The sequence below is a fragment of the Lepidothrix coronata genome, unplaced genomic scaffold, assembly GCF_001604755.1.
Source record: "Lepidothrix coronata isolate B3197 unplaced genomic scaffold, Lepidothrix_coronata-1.0 Scaffold1, whole genome shotgun sequence".
NCBI classification, from domain to species: domain Eukaryota; kingdom Metazoa; phylum Chordata; class Aves; order Passeriformes; family Pipridae; genus Lepidothrix; species Lepidothrix coronata.
The window spans coordinates 11,556,816-11,574,953 of NW_016690181.1; the positions used below are offsets into that span (position 1 = coordinate 11,556,816).

The window sequence follows — 18,138 nt, forward strand, 5'->3', positions numbered from 1 at the left end:
AACCTGCCCCAGCCCCGCTGCTGAGCCGAGCAGACACTCCAGCACTCTGAGAAACAGAAACGGAGCTGTGGCAGCCATTCTGCTGCTGCTGCTGGTAGGATCATGATACCAGCACCAGTGTTTGTAACATCCCTCCCTAAGGGAGTCTTTTGACCAGCGTAACCCTTTCTATTTTGTGCAGCTTCATCTGTCAGTCCTGCCTCTCATTTTGCTACAGACCCATCCTCTTCCCACAGTAGAGCGAGTAAAATAATTGGTGAGAGGAGGGAGATTTTCCTTCATGTTTTTTTTTCTGTTCTTCTGCCGTTACTTCCAGAAATCAGCATCCTCCTATCTAAAATACAGTGTTGCAATATTGTTATTGCTGTTTTCATTGAATGGATCATAAATTTGAACATTCTCTCACCCAATTTATACATTCATGTGTAACATAGAAAGCACCCCATTTTTGCTCTCAGATTTCTGCTGTAAGTCAGGAGCAGATCTAGTGGCATAAATAGAATTATTATCCTTTTATACTGCTGTAGCAGGGTGTAGGTGTGAGGTTTATCTGGAATTTAATAACAGTGACAGTCTACTGGACAATTATTTATGCTCTAGCATCTAGTTTGTATTTTAAAATACATTCTTAATGGTTTTGTAGCTTTTGCCTACTCCCAGCAATTTAAAATGTGACTGTGACATGTGCTTGGTTTCCAGCTCTGCCATGGGGCTTCCATGTGCCTTCAGCAAGTTGCCCAGTTTCTTAATGCCTGAAGTCTTTATCTTCAAACAGAAAAATAGCATATAATTAGGCATAGTCTTTGCCTTCCTTATCTATTTGGATCAGGTTATGATGGATCATAACCATCTACCCCAAGGCAGGGCCTGGCACCTATTATGTGTATGCATTATGTGTATCACAGTCTTGAGTTGAGTCTTTCAACAGAAACCACAATAACAGTTCCATCGGGCTCTTCGTTCACATAATTAATTCTGTGTTCTGTTATTTATTTTCTCTTTAAAAATAATTTTCTTCGTAGTCCTGAAATGTATTCATGAAGCTTGAAAATTACTGGAGAAAACAATTATTTTCTGCAGCATCCTGTCCTCATTTGTGTCATAAAGCTGGGCTTTTCCAAAAGCAGCCTGGATATTATCTCATGCTTTGTCTTGTTTTTATGTGGGCAAGAGAGAGAGTGCAAATTTATATATATATGTAAATATGACTATCTCTTTGCTTCCTGGTTAGCATGGATTCTACCTTGGTCACTTCAGTAGCTCCATCACTTTGTACAGTTCTCTGACTTTGTCTTAAAGATTAAGGTTTACTTAAAGCTGGAGCCCACCTCAAGTACTGACATAGTTCCTTTATGTTTCCCCATCGTGAAGAGTTCCCACATTTAACAGCAGGTTAGGGAATGCAAATCTTGAACCACAGAACACGGCTCTGGATGCCAGTAAGTGCAGGAGTGCTGAGGAAAGTGCTGAGGAGGCAGGGTCTGGCTGCAGCAGTATGCTCTTGTTTGCACTTTTGTTAAGTTCTGACATGGGGCTTATCTCATAGCTCTGAAGAGAATTATTATCTGAAAAACAGATTGGATGAATTTATATAATTTATGTTTAAATCAAGGCAGGTTAAACTGTGGCTTTTTATTATGGTTTGAATCACCCAGGGCAAAATCTTGATTTAATTTATTGATTCTATCCTTATTTGCCATTTGTACATTTTAGCTATTTTCCTAAAGAAAGGTTGATTTTCAAGTTGGTGGCCATCCATTAATGATGATTTGAAAAAAAAAATTAGTATTTCTTTTGTGTGGTTAGGAAGACATTCTTTTCCTCCCTATTCATTGAAGTCATAGTGTAGTTATGTGCATTTACTTGCATCATTTCTTGAAAATTTTATGCTACATTATAGATTGATAACTGGCGTTTTCTATTTATTGTAGCTGGACATATTCTTTATAGGCAATTTGCATCAACCTCCGTTCGGCTTGGAAATTGAAGTGAAATTAGATATATAAAAAAATTAAAAATCATTATGTATTATCCAGGTGTACTGATGGCATTTAAACATAAACATAAGGGTGTTAGTTTGTTTTGAACAGCTATGACAGCATGTAGGTGCCTCTAGGCAGACACTATACAGGGCTCTTTCTGCTTCCAGTGCACCTCGCTGCTTACCTGACATTTCTGGGCTCTGGAAAACAGGCTGTGTTGCACTGGGATCCCCACTTGGAATTAGAACGGAACCAACCAAACCTTAAAGCCAGATTTCTGGAGGAGCAAGTCTCACCTTCAGTTATGTGTATGGTTACTCTTCTTCTGCAGTGGCTCTTTCCTGCAGGGTGGGAAGAATTAGAGAGCAATTTGTATGGCTGTGTTTCTTTTGAGGTTCTTCTTATTGAAAGAACCAATAAGAAAGTTGGAGCGGGAAGGAGAAGTATTGTTTCACACATCCAGCTAATAAAAGCATGAATTTACCACAGCAGTGGCCCATTCACAGCATTTTTTGCAGTCAGAGAAGCATGTGAAGCTCTCCTTAAGCCGGTGAGGTCTCTGCTTATAGGAGGACTCCTGCAAATGGACTGTGACATGGCTGCAGAAAAACAACCAGCTCATTCACATCTGTCTTTGTTTTTCTCACTCCCTATTTGTTGTACAGCTTCTGGTTTAGTTTTCTTTGAGTTGCCTTGTACTAACCAGAAAACGTTAAGGGAAAGTTTCTCTTTTAGGATAAAACATGTAGAAAACATGAAGAATTACTTAAAGTAATTTAGATAACATTCTTAAAACTGCTGCAAAGAAGCATTGTTGTTCCATTAAACGTCCTTAAAACACTCTGAAAGTTTTCTTTGCTCATTAACACCTGAGAGACTGAATAGAGGAAAACCACTGAATGAACCAAATTCAGTACACTGTATTTTTGAGGCCAAACCCCCTCCTAATGGCTCATACAGCAGATGCTTGTGCTTGGACAAGCTGGAGAGCTGAGCAAGCAGGCATGCCACAGAGTTCAGTAAGGGGAAATGTAAAGTCCTGCACCTGGGGCGGAATAACCAAGGGACCAGTACACATAGGGGACCAGCCAGCTGGAAGGCACAGAAGGACCTCAGGGTCCTGGTGGACAACAAGCTGACCGTAAGCCAGCCATGCACCCTTGTAGCAAAGGAGGCCAACAGTATCCTGGGCTGCAGGATCAAGCAGATTGAGAGAAGTGATCTTTTCCTCTGCTCAGCACTGAGATCACAACTGGAGAACTGCATCCAGTTCTGAGCCTCCACAGGTTAAAGAAACATGGATTACTGGAGTCAATCCAGGGTAGGGCCATAGAGATTAAGAGACTGAGGATTCTTTTGTAAGATTAGAGCTGTGATGATTTGGCCTGTTGAAAAAGCTTGAGAGGATCTCATCAGTGTGTATAAATACCTGAGGGGAGGGAATAAAGAGAGGGCTGACTCTTCTTAGTAGTGGCCACTGACAGGACAAGAGGCAATGGGCACAAATTAAAACAGAATTTAATCTAAACAAAATAGACAGTTTCTTTGCTGTGAGGGTGGTCAAAAAAACAGAGCAGGTTATGGAGTCTCCATCTGTGGAGATAGTCAAAACCCAACTGGACATGGTCCCTGCTTGAGCAGGGGCTTTGACTAGATCATCTCTAGAGATGCCTCGCAGCCTGCATGATTCTGTGACACTCTAACCAACAGCAGATTCTAGTTGATTTCTTTTCCTCCTCAGCAGTGAATTCTGGACTGCTAACACAAATCAGACATCATGCTTAGAGAAGGCATCATGTATTTCTTTAACTGTGTGGCTAAATACCTGGCCATCTGCTGCCCTCATTTTCTTTATGCTGTTTCCAGTGCACTGCCACCAAGTGTAGCCTTGGAAGTTCCACTCACCTGGTTGCCTCTGTGGTTTCAGAAGACACCTTCTCTTCCCAGTTCAGCATTAGGTACTGCTCACAGCAACATTCAATACAGCTGAAAAGGTGGATTTTCAGTAGAGTACACTGCAGAGAAGAGAGAGAAAGGTTTTCAAAATAGCTTTTATTTTAGGCTTCTTCATGCAGTTATTAGTCAGATTTACTGTTGATGATGTGTGCTGAGGGATTCTCCGTTGTATTTAACAACTTGTAATCACACAAATGCCACAAATTCTCTTTAATATGACCAGAGGGGAGCACCTCTGCTCTTTCTCAGAAGAGAAGTTAGCTTCTCCCTCTGAGAAGTAAGCTTTTCTTTCTGTGTTTCTCTATCTCCTGGAGCTTGCTAGGGTTTGTATCCCTGTGAAACGGAAGGGAAGAGTTGAAGTCTTGTATGTGCAAGTAAAAATGGGGCTGTATCTGCTACACATTCTGCTGTTGGTAAGGCTTATAGTACATACATGCCTTTATGCTCTCCTGTTTTTAATGTATGTAGCCAGTCTGCTTGTGCAGGAGGCCTCACTGACCTGGGCTGGATCTCAGGAAGCAGATCCTGTGCATGTGGCAGTGCCGTTCTAACATTTTGTGACATTATGCGAGCCACAGTGTTTCCAAACTGGTTTTGTTTGTCCATCTGACTGAACTATGCTTGTTAGTCTGTGGACTGAGTTACCAGAATTAGACTTTCCAACTCTGAAGACCGAGGCTTTCCTATATTTGACCTTTGTTAGAGTTCCTGATTCTCTTCTAAAAGTCTTTTTCCATTCTGGCTGAGAGTTTTTTGAATTATTCCCCTAATAAGACTTGGACTACCTCTAACCTCTAACCCTTGTGTCTTAAGCCTAGAGGGTCACACGCAAATAATGTTTCTGTGGATGCCTGTCCTGCCAGATATATATGCTATTCAGCTGCTGCTGATCTCTGTGTTCAGGGAGAGACCCCTCATACACCACTCTGTGCAACTTGGCCATAGCCTTAATGTGCGGGTGGCCTGACCCTGCAGCATGAGGAAAGAATATCAGCAGTTTCTAGTTGCTTAGGAGCTCATAATACAAAGCCAAAGAACTAAAGTGTGTGTAATGTTCATAAGGACAAAAGATTATTTTCTGTGCTCTTTACAGTCAGTATCCCTTAAGGCCAGTGGCTTTGCAGGAAGCGATACGTGATTTGTCTAATGCCATTATTGCTGGGTAGTACTGTATTATTTTAGCATGTTTATCCCCTGTGTATGTCAGGACACTGAACAGACACAGCAATCTCAATTATTTCTGAGCTGCCTTCTCTTCTGAGCGTTAGTGAATCTGAGTCAACACTGAGCTCCTCTATGGCCGCTGTTTGTAGCCTGTGCTGTGTTGTGTCACCTCCTTGGAGGGACTGGAAGGGCTGTGGCTGTTCCCGGTCACAGGGAATTGAGAGCAATTCCAAGGAAGCCAATGGGATCACAGTAGCGTACATGTGGGGAAAACTGGGTCCTCATGTGGGAGTGTTGTTCTTGAGGGATGATATTTTAACTTTCTTTTCAGGTTTGTACCTTGTAGAGAGAAGATGTTTATTGGTTGTTTGCTTATTTCTGTGTTCTTGTCCAGGCTTAAAACTTGTCCTTCTTCTTAATGTGAATCTTTTGATTGAACATCCCCAAGTCATCTGATGCTTCTTGTTAACTATGTGGGGCCAAGAAATACAATCATTAATAGAATAAAAAGCAATCAGAGAAAAAGCCCAGGGGATGAGATTCTCTGTTGGCATCTAGAAGACTCATCTACTCTTTTCTTTATTATGGCTCTGGCCTTGAACTAGTGTTTGTGAGGAGCCTAATTTAAGGATTTTATGCTGATACCAGGAAATTAGCAATCTAAGTAAAGGCAGAACCCTTTCCTGTGTGGGGAAGTGGTGCAGTAAAAGGTGCTGAAGATTCAAGAGTAACTATGCCTGCGGATTTGTTTTACCTTAATGATAGTTAACGCATACAGGGAGTTGTATTCTCTGGTAACTGTTGAGAACAGCTGGTTCTGGAATAAAGTCTTCTACAGCCAGATCTTCAGCACTTCAGTGTCATTCTCTAGAGCAACACCTATTAGAAGCGGCAAGGTTTGGATACCTGTAAGCTGCTGCTGAAGAAACTGCAAATTCCTGAAATAGATGAGTCTTTGCATTAACTTCAGAGGGCTTTAGATCAGACCCATGGAGTTGTTATTCATCCTGTCCAGTAAATCCTTCCAGAAGAGAAAAATTCACTGTGATATCTTCCAGCAACCCAGGCTGGAGTTGTTGCATAGAAATCCTGGAGCAGAAGCGTGACACAAAGATGTGTTTTGACAGCACAGGTGTCATGCCACTGTCCTTTTATAATCACCAGTTCCTGCCTGAGTTTGAAATTGAACTCTATTTCAGGACATACTTAGCCTTAGCCACTGTGGTATGAATTTCCAAGTGATGAAACTGGGTATCAGAAGGTGGGTTGTAATGTTCGGGTTCATCTAACCACCTTTCTTTGGAGAAGAAATTAAGGTCACTTTATTTTCCTTCTTTTTATTGTGGAGGCACAGCTGACCATGCTCTCTAGGTATTGCATTGTTTCTCTTACCTAAAATTAATGAGATGTTTGGGCCTTTTATGTTTTTAATATGATGCCCTGCTTTCCTCTCTCTGTAAGGAACACAGTGAACCAACTGTAGTGAAGTTTGTACAACATGAGCAAGTAGCTCCTGTTCTTCTTGGTGCAGAAGTTGATAAATCCTTTCAGCTCTATACTGTGACCTGAGCCATTATTCTCACATTAAAGGAAATGCTTTTTAAAGTTTTTTTTCTTAATATGACTGTTTCCATTCATTAAAATTATAATAGTCTAATTTTTCTGACCTTTTATTCTTTTATTCTTTTGCTGTGACTTTCCTTTTTGTAAACCAGAAATCAGTTTCCAGATGGTCTTTCTTCCTACTGTCCTAAACCAGAGGCTTGGAGTTTCTCATATCCAGTATAATTAAGAAAATGTGGTATTTTCTACACTTTTTACAGCAGAACATATTGCAAAATGGGAAAAGCAGTGTGTTACAACTGTGTCACGAGATCTCTGGCCTCATAGTTTTATAATACGCAAAACCCACTATGGAGGACAGGAAATTCTTAAAACTTTTGCTCAAATTGAGACCTACCCAGGCCCATTTATAGGACTGTAGGGGTCATGACATTGGAGGGGAGTAGAAGTAGGATGTCCATAGATGTGGTGAGTACCTCTTGGGACTGGAGGAGGATCTATAGTTTTGTGGTGGATAATGAAGTTAAATTTACGGTGTGGATATGCAAGCAATCAACCTTTACTAGTTCTACTGGATACAGAGCGATTTGCCCTTGAAAGAATATCTGTAGCTGTAGAACAATGTATGTAGTGGCCTATCCAATGCATTTCCCCTCTGACTGTGTAGGGGCCATACCCCACTGCTATCAACAAGTCCTTCTGGAATTCATGGGAGTTGAGATGTGCTGCTTCTGCTTGTGACTTGCTGTTTGGCACCTTGTTCAAAGCACGGGTGCAAGTTAGTTAATCCAATCACTTCTTGAGCCCTTACTGAAGGGCAGCATATCCGTACTCAGTGAAAATCCTGTTAGGAATCTGTCAGCGGGTGATTAAGAGATGTCAGAGGGCAAAGTAAGCTGTATCAGCACTGAGCTGGGTAGATGAAGTGTTCTGTGGTGAGCCTAATCTTGTGAAGAGCATGACCTCTGTCTGCTGTATAAAGGTTTTCCATGGTAACCCTGCTTTTAATTAAGTTCTTAATATACATATAACCTAGCTGAAACAATCTTGGTGATTGTTGGAGGGTCAAAAGGGTGTGAGGACTTCCTGATGGAGGGTGGAAAGGTGTGGTGAAGAAGGGGAGATGTAAGAAATTAGCATAGAAAATGGGATTAACATCAGCTAAAAGTACATGTGAAGAGCAGTTTATCTGCTGTTTCCCCTCCTCCTTCCTCACCCTCTCTCTGCTGCGCAGCGTCCCCTCCTTATTAGTGCATCAGCCCTTCTCAATAGATGACTGGACCAAGGGGGATGTTGTTCCTCATTACCCAGATGTTACCTAATTGCAGCAGCGTGTTTCCAAAAGATATCATAGGCAGGATAGACAGACTTCTGCTGGCTTCCTGCTATACCTGAAAATGGCTGTCTTTGGTCATCTCCTGACAGAGGACTAATGAAGTCTGAAGGGGAACAAGGATCTTCTAATTCCTCAAGAAGAGTTTTACAAGGAAATGTACAGCTCTTGGAAAGCGGAAAAAAGAGTTACCGACTACTAAAGTTGTGAGTGAAAGCAGTGTTCCCAATACGCAGGGAGAGATGTAAAAAAGAGATTTTTTTTTCTGGTGCATCAGTGGAAAGATCTGTTGTATTTTAATTTATCTTTTTAATTTGAAAACAATGAAACCACTCTTCTCTTTCCCTGTGTATGGTGGGGGTGCTGCCCAAATGCTTTCAAGTATACATGTTGGAAGCTGAAGCCTGCACTTCTGTGGCAGCAAAGCTTAGTCTCCCAGGTGTTTTTATGTGGGAACAAAATTTAATCTGAAATAGGAACTCAGCCCACTAGACATCACAAGCTGCTGATAGATCCCAGAGGACTTCAGGAGTTTCTCTGATGAAATAATGATATTTTGCAAAAGCAGCATCCAGTGTGCCAATTCAAGGTTTGTGTCCTGGTTCCCTGAGGGGGCTTTAGATATGTAGGTGTGTCTGGTAAGATGGGAAAGAGACCATGTCGAAAGGACTCAACAGTCATGTTCTTTGCTATATTCAGGGGGCACAGAGGGTTTCTGAGAAGTATTGATTTATGAAATATTGTAAGAAAGAGCCCAAGATAGAAATCAATAGAGGTGATGTTGGTTCTCTGTGTTTGATCCTGCTGATCTTGGAGGATGATCCTACCATAATCTCTGAGGCATACAGTGTAAAACCTGCTCCTGGTGAGCTGTTGTGTATATGTATCTGTACATGTCTGTGTCTCCTGTTCTGTAATATCAGCCGTGTGGATCCAGTCACATCTGAGCTGATGCATTGTTCTCACCAATCTCTGAGTTTAGGAGTGTGTCCCTTTGGCTGGCCAAGCCAGCAAACATCTGACAGTGCTTGTAACTCAGAGCAGTAAATCTAGGCTATAGCAAATAAGTGTGCAGCTTCCCTGTGCTCTGGCCTGAGGTATGTGAATCTCAGCACTGATGAACCTGCTGAGCATTTGAACTCAGGCTTTGGTCCTACTGTAATTAGAGTTTATGCACTTTATAAACAGTTATTGCGTGAGCCCTCAGAACTGCCTTATAGTGCTAGAATCTCTCTGTAGAAGAGCCCATGGTCAAGTTATTTCATTACCCACCTGGGAGCTTCATCATCATCCTTTTAGATTTCTAGATTTCTCCTATACCTCCTTTTCCCATATGCAATTATAAATTGATATCATATAATTTGCCTTAAGTCTCTGTTTATTTTAAATGCAATAATTAGAGATAACAATTGCTGTAGAAAAATAAACATCTATTCAGTGAGAAGACTGAGTAATTAAGGACAATTATTGGTTTCTGTAAGTAGGATGCTCAGTAACAAAGTTCTTTCGAGTGCAGCTAGGAGGAGTATAAGATGCGTATCACTGGAGACCAGGACTCTACAGTCTAAAAGAATTGGGAAATTAAATGGAAGCTAATAATAATAAATTATCTAGAGCTTTCTTTCCAGATTGTATTTAAAATTCAGTTTTTCTGGTTGTACTATGTAAAACTTGCATAGGGTTTATATCCCTTTCGAACATTCTTTGTAAGGATTAGTCAGTTAATCCTGCTACAGCCCTTGCAAGGTAAGTAACTAAGTGTTATTATCCTTATTTTATGGCTATGGAAATCATGTTGCTGTGGGCCAGATTTTAATCCATTTTCCACTGTTGCAGATCTAAAGCAACTTTACTGCAGTCAGCAGAGTTAGACACTGTAACCGAACTGATTTAACCCTAATTGAAACTGCAGTGTTTGTGAAGATAACTGTTGAGAGTAAAGACGAAGAATATTACATTTTAAGTATTGTCCTGTGCCTCACTTGAGATGTATTAATGCTTTTGTTTGCTTTAGTGGTTGATTTTCTGAACTGGCATCCTTGAAGTTTTTCAGGTCTTGCAAATGTTAGTGCATGTAGTTTTCAGGAATAAGTATCCATAAATTCTTTTAAGATTTACAACATCAACCTCCAATTTGTGGGAATAAATTAAGTTACATTATTTGTATATAAAGATTGTATGTACAAAGTTTATATGCAGCAATAATGTACACACATTAAACTTTTTAAAAAACAGTGCGCTTGACTTTGTTCAGCCTTGGAATTTTGTGCCTCCTTTAATCAAAATAGTTTGTTGCCAGTACTAGTCTGAGCCCTGAAGTAAACCACAAATGTTAGTGTCCTGCACTGCCTAGATTAACATTTGCAGAGTATTCATTGACTTGAATTAATTGGCAATTAGCTAACTCAAGTTAAAAGAGGAGTGATATTTCTCTCTAGACATTCCTTTAATTGCTCATCCAGCCAAAAAAGACACTATCCAGACCAGGGCTTTCCACTTGGATTTTTTAAATTTTTAAATTTTTCAACAAGGAACTGAAGTGAAATGAAGAGCAAGCAACATGTATGTGCAGATGATCTTCTGAAATCAGTGGCTGGTTTCCCTGCTACAGAAATTTATCAATGCTTATGAATAGGGCATTTGGTTGGTTTTATTTTAAAAGAAAACAAAAGACTTCCATTTGCCACTGGAAAAATTGTATGTAATAAATACAGCAAATGTACCTAATTTTTCATTCCACTTCTTGAAGTAGTTGTTGGCCTAATGGTTAAAAATCAGGATAATGAGTTACTTGTGTTTAACATTTCTGAAAGACTGGGAATGTTATTAACAATGGATATACCATAAGTGCTGTATTTAAACAACAGTGATATTTCATTATTTATTACTTTCTCTCTCACTTAAAATGATGATTTGTTTCAGATCAGTGTCTCTGGCAGACTTCAGGTTTGGATAGTACTGAAAACATTGTCTCTTGTTTCTAGAATGTTTCTTTCTCTAATGAAGAGTTTTAATAACAGGATCATTAGTAAGATGCTACTATTTATGCAGTTGGGATGTGGGTATCAAATAGCACCAGGTCTTAGTGTTTTTTTCAGTCTGTGTTAGAGAAAAATTACTGCACAAAATGCAAGGCAAAAGTAAATCAGCCTTTTCTGAAATCCTGTTCTTGGCTGAAAAGTCGAGGAGGTGATTGCCAGTTACAATATAGGCCACTTGCTGTGGTCATGGATTCACAGTGAGCGTATTGTCTCATTTAGAGGGAAACTTTTGTTTCTCCATCCCCATAGAACATTCTTCTTGGGTAAAAGAAGAATTTTCTCTCTGTACTGCTTCTCTCTGAACTGCTTCAGAGACTGTCCACCTCTCCAGCTGATCTAATTCTGTCCCTTGCTCATCATATAAGCTCCTATCCTTTTCGGGAAAGATCTTTGTATCTCTGAGCATCCACAGAGTGAGAGTTTATGAGCAGCAAAATGCATAGGTGTGGTTACTAGCAGGTCGCTGCAGCATTAGGCTGTCTCAGGCCTGTATGCTTCCCTTTGCTCTTCTTCTGTCAGTGGAATCTTTCCCTTGTGTCATATAGGGTTCCTCATGCTCATTCTTTTTCAAATAGTGCCTTTAACTTAGGATAAAAAGTCCATGTTAACTTACACATCCCCTTGCTTTTCAGTGTTTTCATGTTTCCTTCTTTACTCTCCACCTTCAGTTATAGGGCTGGTTCTGGTGCAGTTCAGTGGCTAAGATCAAAAGCAGCCCAATGCTTCTAGCCAGCTCTAGGATGCAACAACCTATTTGAAAGCCCCAGTGTGTCAGTGTCCACGAGCCCCCAGGAATGACCTGTGGGTGGGGATCTGAAATGTGCCTGAAGGAATGTGTGTGTGTACAGCTGTGTGGGTGGTTGAGAGAAACTGCAAGTGGTTGATTCCCACAGCATCTTAGATTTTCTGTCAGGACAGACAGGACTTAACTTTAATAGTCGTGAAGGTTACATGCCTGCATTTGAGGAGTTAATTATTCATGAAGCTGACAATTTCAAACTCTATTTGTTGCCTGGCAGATTTGCTTTAGGCCAAGCCAGTGCAAAATATCCTCTTAGCAGCAGCAGCCTTGTTTATTTTCCTTTGGGGAAGACAGAGGTACACAGGTACCTATGCTGGCCTGAATGTGTAGATAAGCTTTACAAATAAGTACCTAACTTATTGACACATTTGTATTGGAGGATTTGTATAGTTTTGAGATGCTCATTTACAGCTGAATATACAGGAGAGGAAAAAGTGGAAGATGCACAGCCTCTTCCATAACCCTGCAAACACACCTTGGACCCTTGTTTCTAAACAGGCAATTCTGCCACTTCAGTTTTTTCCATAACAGCTCAGTAGTTCAGTCACACAGTTGCTTCTTATTCTCTCATAGGTCCATTATTATGTAGATAAATAATACATCTTAAATAGTTAATGTTCTCCATGTCATTAAAAGGACTTAAGAATCAGAAGCCCACAGGAACTCAAATCCACATGTAAGTCATCTCTCAGTAGTTATACACTTAATTGAAATTACAGGACAGAAACAGAAGTCCTGAGTACAAACTCAGTTAGGCTTTCATCATAGTAGCAGGAGGGTGTTGTCCTATAGATGGACTTACTAAGAGGGTTTTGGGGTTTTTTTGCTTAGTCTGGCATGGAAATGGTGAAAGGAAGTGGCTCGGGGAGGAGGGAGGAAGCAAGGCAGAGTGGCATGTTTTATTTTCATTCTAAAATTACATTCACTGAATTTAGTACAGTGAAAAGTGCTGTCTTGGGCTGTTCAGAGAGTTGTCTAGAAGTTCTGTCTCCACAAAACAGCGATGACAGTGCATTTTTTTTCTTGATTTTTAAAATGCAGATCAGGAGAAGAGGAATACTGCATTAAATCTCACGTTTTCTCATTCTGTCCTTTGATACCATGGTGTAAATCAAGAATGATTTCTTGAGGGTGATGAAATTAATTAGTATAAAATCGGTGTGACTGAGTTTTATTTTTGCAAAGTCTTGGTGTCTTCTAACAGTTTATTTACTTTTCGTTTGAGTAAACAGAATGGTTTAAACTTAATTTTTGATTTTCTAAGTTAGTAGCTAGAAAGACAGAGGACACTGTGAAGATAGCCTGTACAGCATGACAGTGTCCCAGAAGCTCATGGTTAAACCCTTCTCTGACTCAATGATGGGGTGCTTCAGGGAGGACAAAAGAAAAATACTTCACGAATAAGCCACGTTCAGTGAAACAGATGTCTTAATTTGGGAGCAACAAGATTGGAAATCAAACCCTGAAGTGTGAGATACCACAAGTCTGGTATATCACTGGTGAAGACTCAGAGAACAATTGTTTCTCACCTTCATTGACCTCTGAAAATAATTGGTCTGCACCATGTTACAATACAGCACTGTGCCACAGATCCCAGGAGTCTCGATATAGAGGACTGAGCTAAAAGTTCTGCTGAGATTTGAAAGTAACTGAGAGCAGTGTAAAAAGTGCTGTCATGCTGCAAGAGTGATGTAGAGCTGCAATTTGTACTAGAAGCAGGAAGGAAGCAATTGGCACAGATTGAAACAGTGCACACTTTCAGCAGGGTGGTGCCAAGTAGTTGCTATCCAAACACAGAACAAAGCCAAAGGGAAGAAGCGTAAGGAAGGCTGCAGCTGCTCTGAACAGTGAACAGAGAGCCAGTAGAGCTATGGTTAATATTATAAATTGAATAGAAAAAAACCATACAGAAGAGTGAGTGTGGCTGGACATCACAGCGTCTTTCCCCAGCTGTGCTTCTCATTTGCTTCGGGCTGAGGACACACTGTTGCACATTTTCAAATGGATTTGTCAGTGCATTGCATTCTTAACTTTTGTGACTTGTTTATGTCATAGCTGAAAGTGAGGAGGTCAGCATTTAACCAAATAAGAGTGAGAAATTATGTGACTAGAAATATTCAGAAGACTTGAGCATGCTGTAAAAGATATGTGACTGGAAGCAAGTTGGGAGTTTATTTCTCCACTTAATAGCCAGTGATTAATAGTTCCAAATTTATTATTAACTGTGTAGAAAAAGCATGGACAAGTACCCACAGGAGACTGCTGGAGTCCCTGAAGAAGCTCTAGTTCACTTCATTGGAGCCAGTTTGTAGTAAGGCAGTAGTCTGTATGTTTATCCTTCAGTAAGACATGTGAAGTCCTGTGTTCGGAGTTTCATTGGACTGCAAATCTGGTGTTGAAATTCCAGATAAAGCAATGTGTTTGGCTCTGTGGTTTGCACCAAGGAATGGGTTGGCTTCTTAACTGCAGCCCAGCCTAGGAGCTGCTAGCTAAGTTAGGCTTTTTCCTACTCTGTGATGTCATTGCTCATAAATACTGTGCAAAGCACAGCAGGTCTTAGTGACACCAGGGAGGTGCAATTTCTCTTTACTTCTGTTATAACTGAATTAAACTAAATGGCAATTTGGCATATAGTGTGTGGAGTGGGATGGGATCCAGCCCATCAGGTGTTGTGCTTCATGTGCATGTTTGACAAGAGTAAAAGCTGAAGCCAACAAGATCTCACTTGAATAACCTACAATTCTTCCAGCTACAGATTTTCTTAATGGCAGTAGAGAGCTCAGGGTACCATCTTAAACTCACTTGTAGGAGTTATCTTAATGCACTTTCATGCAAGTCAGCAGATTTAGATGAAAATTTTGCAGAAGGTAATGCTTCATGTATGTTTCTTAGCTTTCTTTTTTTTTAAGTCTTGGGGTTCTGTTCCGTATTTTGAGGGTAGTTCAGACATCCTGATCCTGTCAGGGATATCCATATCATTTTGCCAATATAATCACTTAACAGCACTCTGTATTATTTGAGGACAAGGATATAGTAAGTAATAACAAGTAAGAAGAACTTATAATTGTATCAGCATATGCTGATGTTCGTCCACACAACAATGGCATTCATCACAGTCCTAAGTTTATCCAGGAGGGTAAATTAAAATAGTAAATGAAACCATAATTAAGTACCTTTTTATTAGGATCATAAAAGCTTTGGAAGGAGCTAGAGAATAGCAGAATCTACGTCTACACTGCAAACATATGACCATCTAGTTCTGCTGATTTATGAGCTTTTGTTGATGTCAAGTGTCAACAAAAACCCTTAGTCCAGTGTGGTTCAATTGGCAGAACTTCTTATTGATAGAATGCACTTTGAGTTGTTCGAGGTGGAATACAGTGTTTCAACAGAAACACAGTTTTAGTGGCAGGAACCGCAGGAGCATCAAGGATGTTGGTGGCTTCACAACCGAATTGTCGCAATGTGGGCTGCGGAGTCATCGTTACTCACACGACCTTATCTGGCTGGAGAAGATACCGGTGGGAATTTATTTGCATATAAGTGCTGGATGGTGTTCTAATAGCAAAAAACTCAACAGCGACTGTGTCTAACCAATTCTTCCTTTCTGTTTTGCTCTGTTTCTCCTGCAGGGCTTGTGAAGTTGGGGGTTCACTGTGTCACGTGTCAGAAGGTCGCGATAAAAATTGTCAACAGAGAGAAGCTCAGTGAGTCGGTGCTAATGAAGGTAATTTTCTAATGGGAGATTTAAAAAAAAATTAAATTCCTCGCTCTGTGTCTTCTGTTCCATGCAAAATTAATATCTTTAATTATGTATAACAAACATCCCTGTCAGTACTAGGATTATGCAGAGCATAATAACAATAATTTAGTTATGGGGGAGGCTAGGGCAGTTGAAATTAAACGGGAGTATGCCTGTGCTTTGCGAACAAAATAAACGGTCAGCTGTAGAGGTCTTGCTTCTCTGTTGGAGCAGGTGTGTGTTGGGCATTGGACTTCCACCACTGCAGTTGTGTGGTTGCGGTACATTGCAGACTGAGGTGTACAGACGTCAGCATGAGGGGATTTAACAGAGGCTAGTAAATCTGTTACTTGAATACTCCTACTGCTTGCTCTGATGCATGGGTTCTTTATGATCTGATGTGCCAAGGTCTGTGACTGTTTAGAGCTGTTGTAATTCTGTTTACAATCCACAGAGCTATGCCATTGGAAACCATCAAGGTGTTTGTCCCAATGGTCCCAATGACTGTTAGTGTTCAGAGGAGCTTAGTTTGTTTTTTACCTAGCCTTGTGATTCTCCTCACATGAATGTCATTGATTGATCTTGGAAACCTAAAAATAAAATAAATGTATGCATAACAGTTTATGCATGTGATTTGGTGACTAGAAAGGCTAAATTCATCTTGATGGGAAGGAACACAACTGCAGTGCAATCAACGAATTCCATCACACTGTCACCTGCAAATTACGCTAACAGCTTTGTGTGCAGCGTGGAGCACTTTGCTGAGGTAACTTCCCTATAGAAGCACACAGAGCATATAAGTTTATACTGCTGTTTCCTATATGGACTTCTGTGTCAGCTGTTTCCAAGCACAAGTATAGCAATCTTACTCAGAGCAGAAAGAAAATGGATTTTCAGCTAATATAGAGTCAGTGAATGTTACACAAAAAATATAAGTTTATTTTTTTTTCAGAGAAGAATTCTGAAAGTTTACATTCCATTGTAATGTGTTCAGACTTTACCTTTCTGGAATTTCATTGATATATTCCTTCTCCTGCAGTACTGTGGATTCAAACAGACTTCTAATATAGACCAAAAGTTAGAAAGTGAAATAGGTAAGAAAACTGTGTGTAAATGCTAAAATCTGAATGAGACACTAAACACTGGATATTTTCCAGAGTAAAATAATAGGAATATTTTTAACAAACATGAACATTTTGTTCTCTGAGAGACACTGTCTGGTATTTGTATAAAACATTTTATTTACCTCATTGATTTTCAGAGTAGGAGGCAAATCACTTAGCATAGCAAAGCAATCTCTCTGCTTTAGTTGTGTTGCATTACCTCGGTTGTAGTATGAAATCGGAGTTGTGAAATGGTGTGTTAGGCCCTTGTTTACACAGCCACATGCTGAAGCGTGCCATGTTTTCTGTAGGATTGTACAGCATCTTTCTCAGGAGGAAATCACATGTTTTATTGTAGTTCTCATTTACAGACCCTTCTTGGTAAGATTTTCTCTTTCAAGGATTCTGTTCTCTGTGCTCAGGAGGTTGGAACAACAGATGGGATTGAAGTGGTTTGCCCAGTTCTTGCATAAATTCAGTAACCAGATGTCTTTTCAGGAATGCCCTCTGTCTGCTGGTCACAGACAGGGCCTGAGACTTCTAAGTGAATTTAGAATTGACTGTACTGTTAGCCAGCTTAATCCAGTCTGGCTGGAGGGGAAAAATGCAGGTTTTGGCAATCCCAGTGTGACCATTGCGAAGCATCCAGCTGACAGCCTGCTGTGTGGAGTCAGCAGCCGCAGGGAAATAGCCAACAGTGAAGCCAAGTCACAGTACTGTGGTGGTGTTCCTACTTTGTGCAGCTTCCCACTAGCTTATCAGTTCTAGTGACTTTCTTTGCCAGTGGGCTGTGCAGAACAGCCCCTGGAGCCAAATGATTCAAGACCACATCTACTCTCCCAAGCCAGGCCCAGATTGATGGATTTTGCTTTAATCCAGCCTTGGACAGAAAAACTGGATCTGACAAACATGCACACCTGCCACATGAAGCTGTAACAGTGCAGTGCTGTGGCCATTTATCCTAGAGCATAAGGAAGAAGTCTGCTCACGGTCCTATCAACATCTGAAGTGACAGGCACAAGCATATACAGCAGGCTGCTTTCCTTGTCATCATTATTCTATTTTGACTTGCTTCTTGTAGCCTTCATTTCTCCAGTGTTTTTGCAGTATTTTATTCTGTATGTTCAGGGAACTGTCCCTTCTCTCTGCAGCTGCTCTTCATCTGAGCTGTGCAGAATTGAGAGGCATTTGGTAAAGTGCTTTCTAATCATAATGCCGTAGTATCGATATTTCTGGAGAGAAAAATTTGGAATTGAAGCAGCTGGTCTCAATTAGCAGAACTGCTGCTATGGAGATGATACACGGGCAGGCACGCTGCAGCACAAGCTGCAGTAAATGTATCATCCAAGCACTTGCTGCCCTGTCAAAGGACAGGGCTGCTTAGTGCACATGGGAGCCTTTTGCTTTGTCATGTCCTTACTCGCTAAATGCAGGCTGGGGAGCAGTGTTCCT

At 40.6% G+C, this 18,138-nt stretch overlaps 1 protein-coding gene across 10 annotated transcripts in view; it reads left to right on the forward strand.

Annotated features, from left to right (window-relative positions):
• BRSK2 (BR serine/threonine kinase 2) overlaps window positions 1-18,138 on the forward strand; it is a 320,754-nt gene that overhangs the window by 143,163 nt on the left and 159,453 nt on the right. For all 10 annotated transcript variants that reach the window (XM_017812769.1, XM_017812798.1, XM_017812814.1 and 7 more), the window contains exon 2: window positions 15,474-15,568. In XM_017812769.1, coding sequence (XP_017668258.1) covers window positions 15,474-15,568 — 95 coding nt within the window. The remainder of the gene's footprint in view (window positions 1-15,473; window positions 15,569-18,138) is intronic.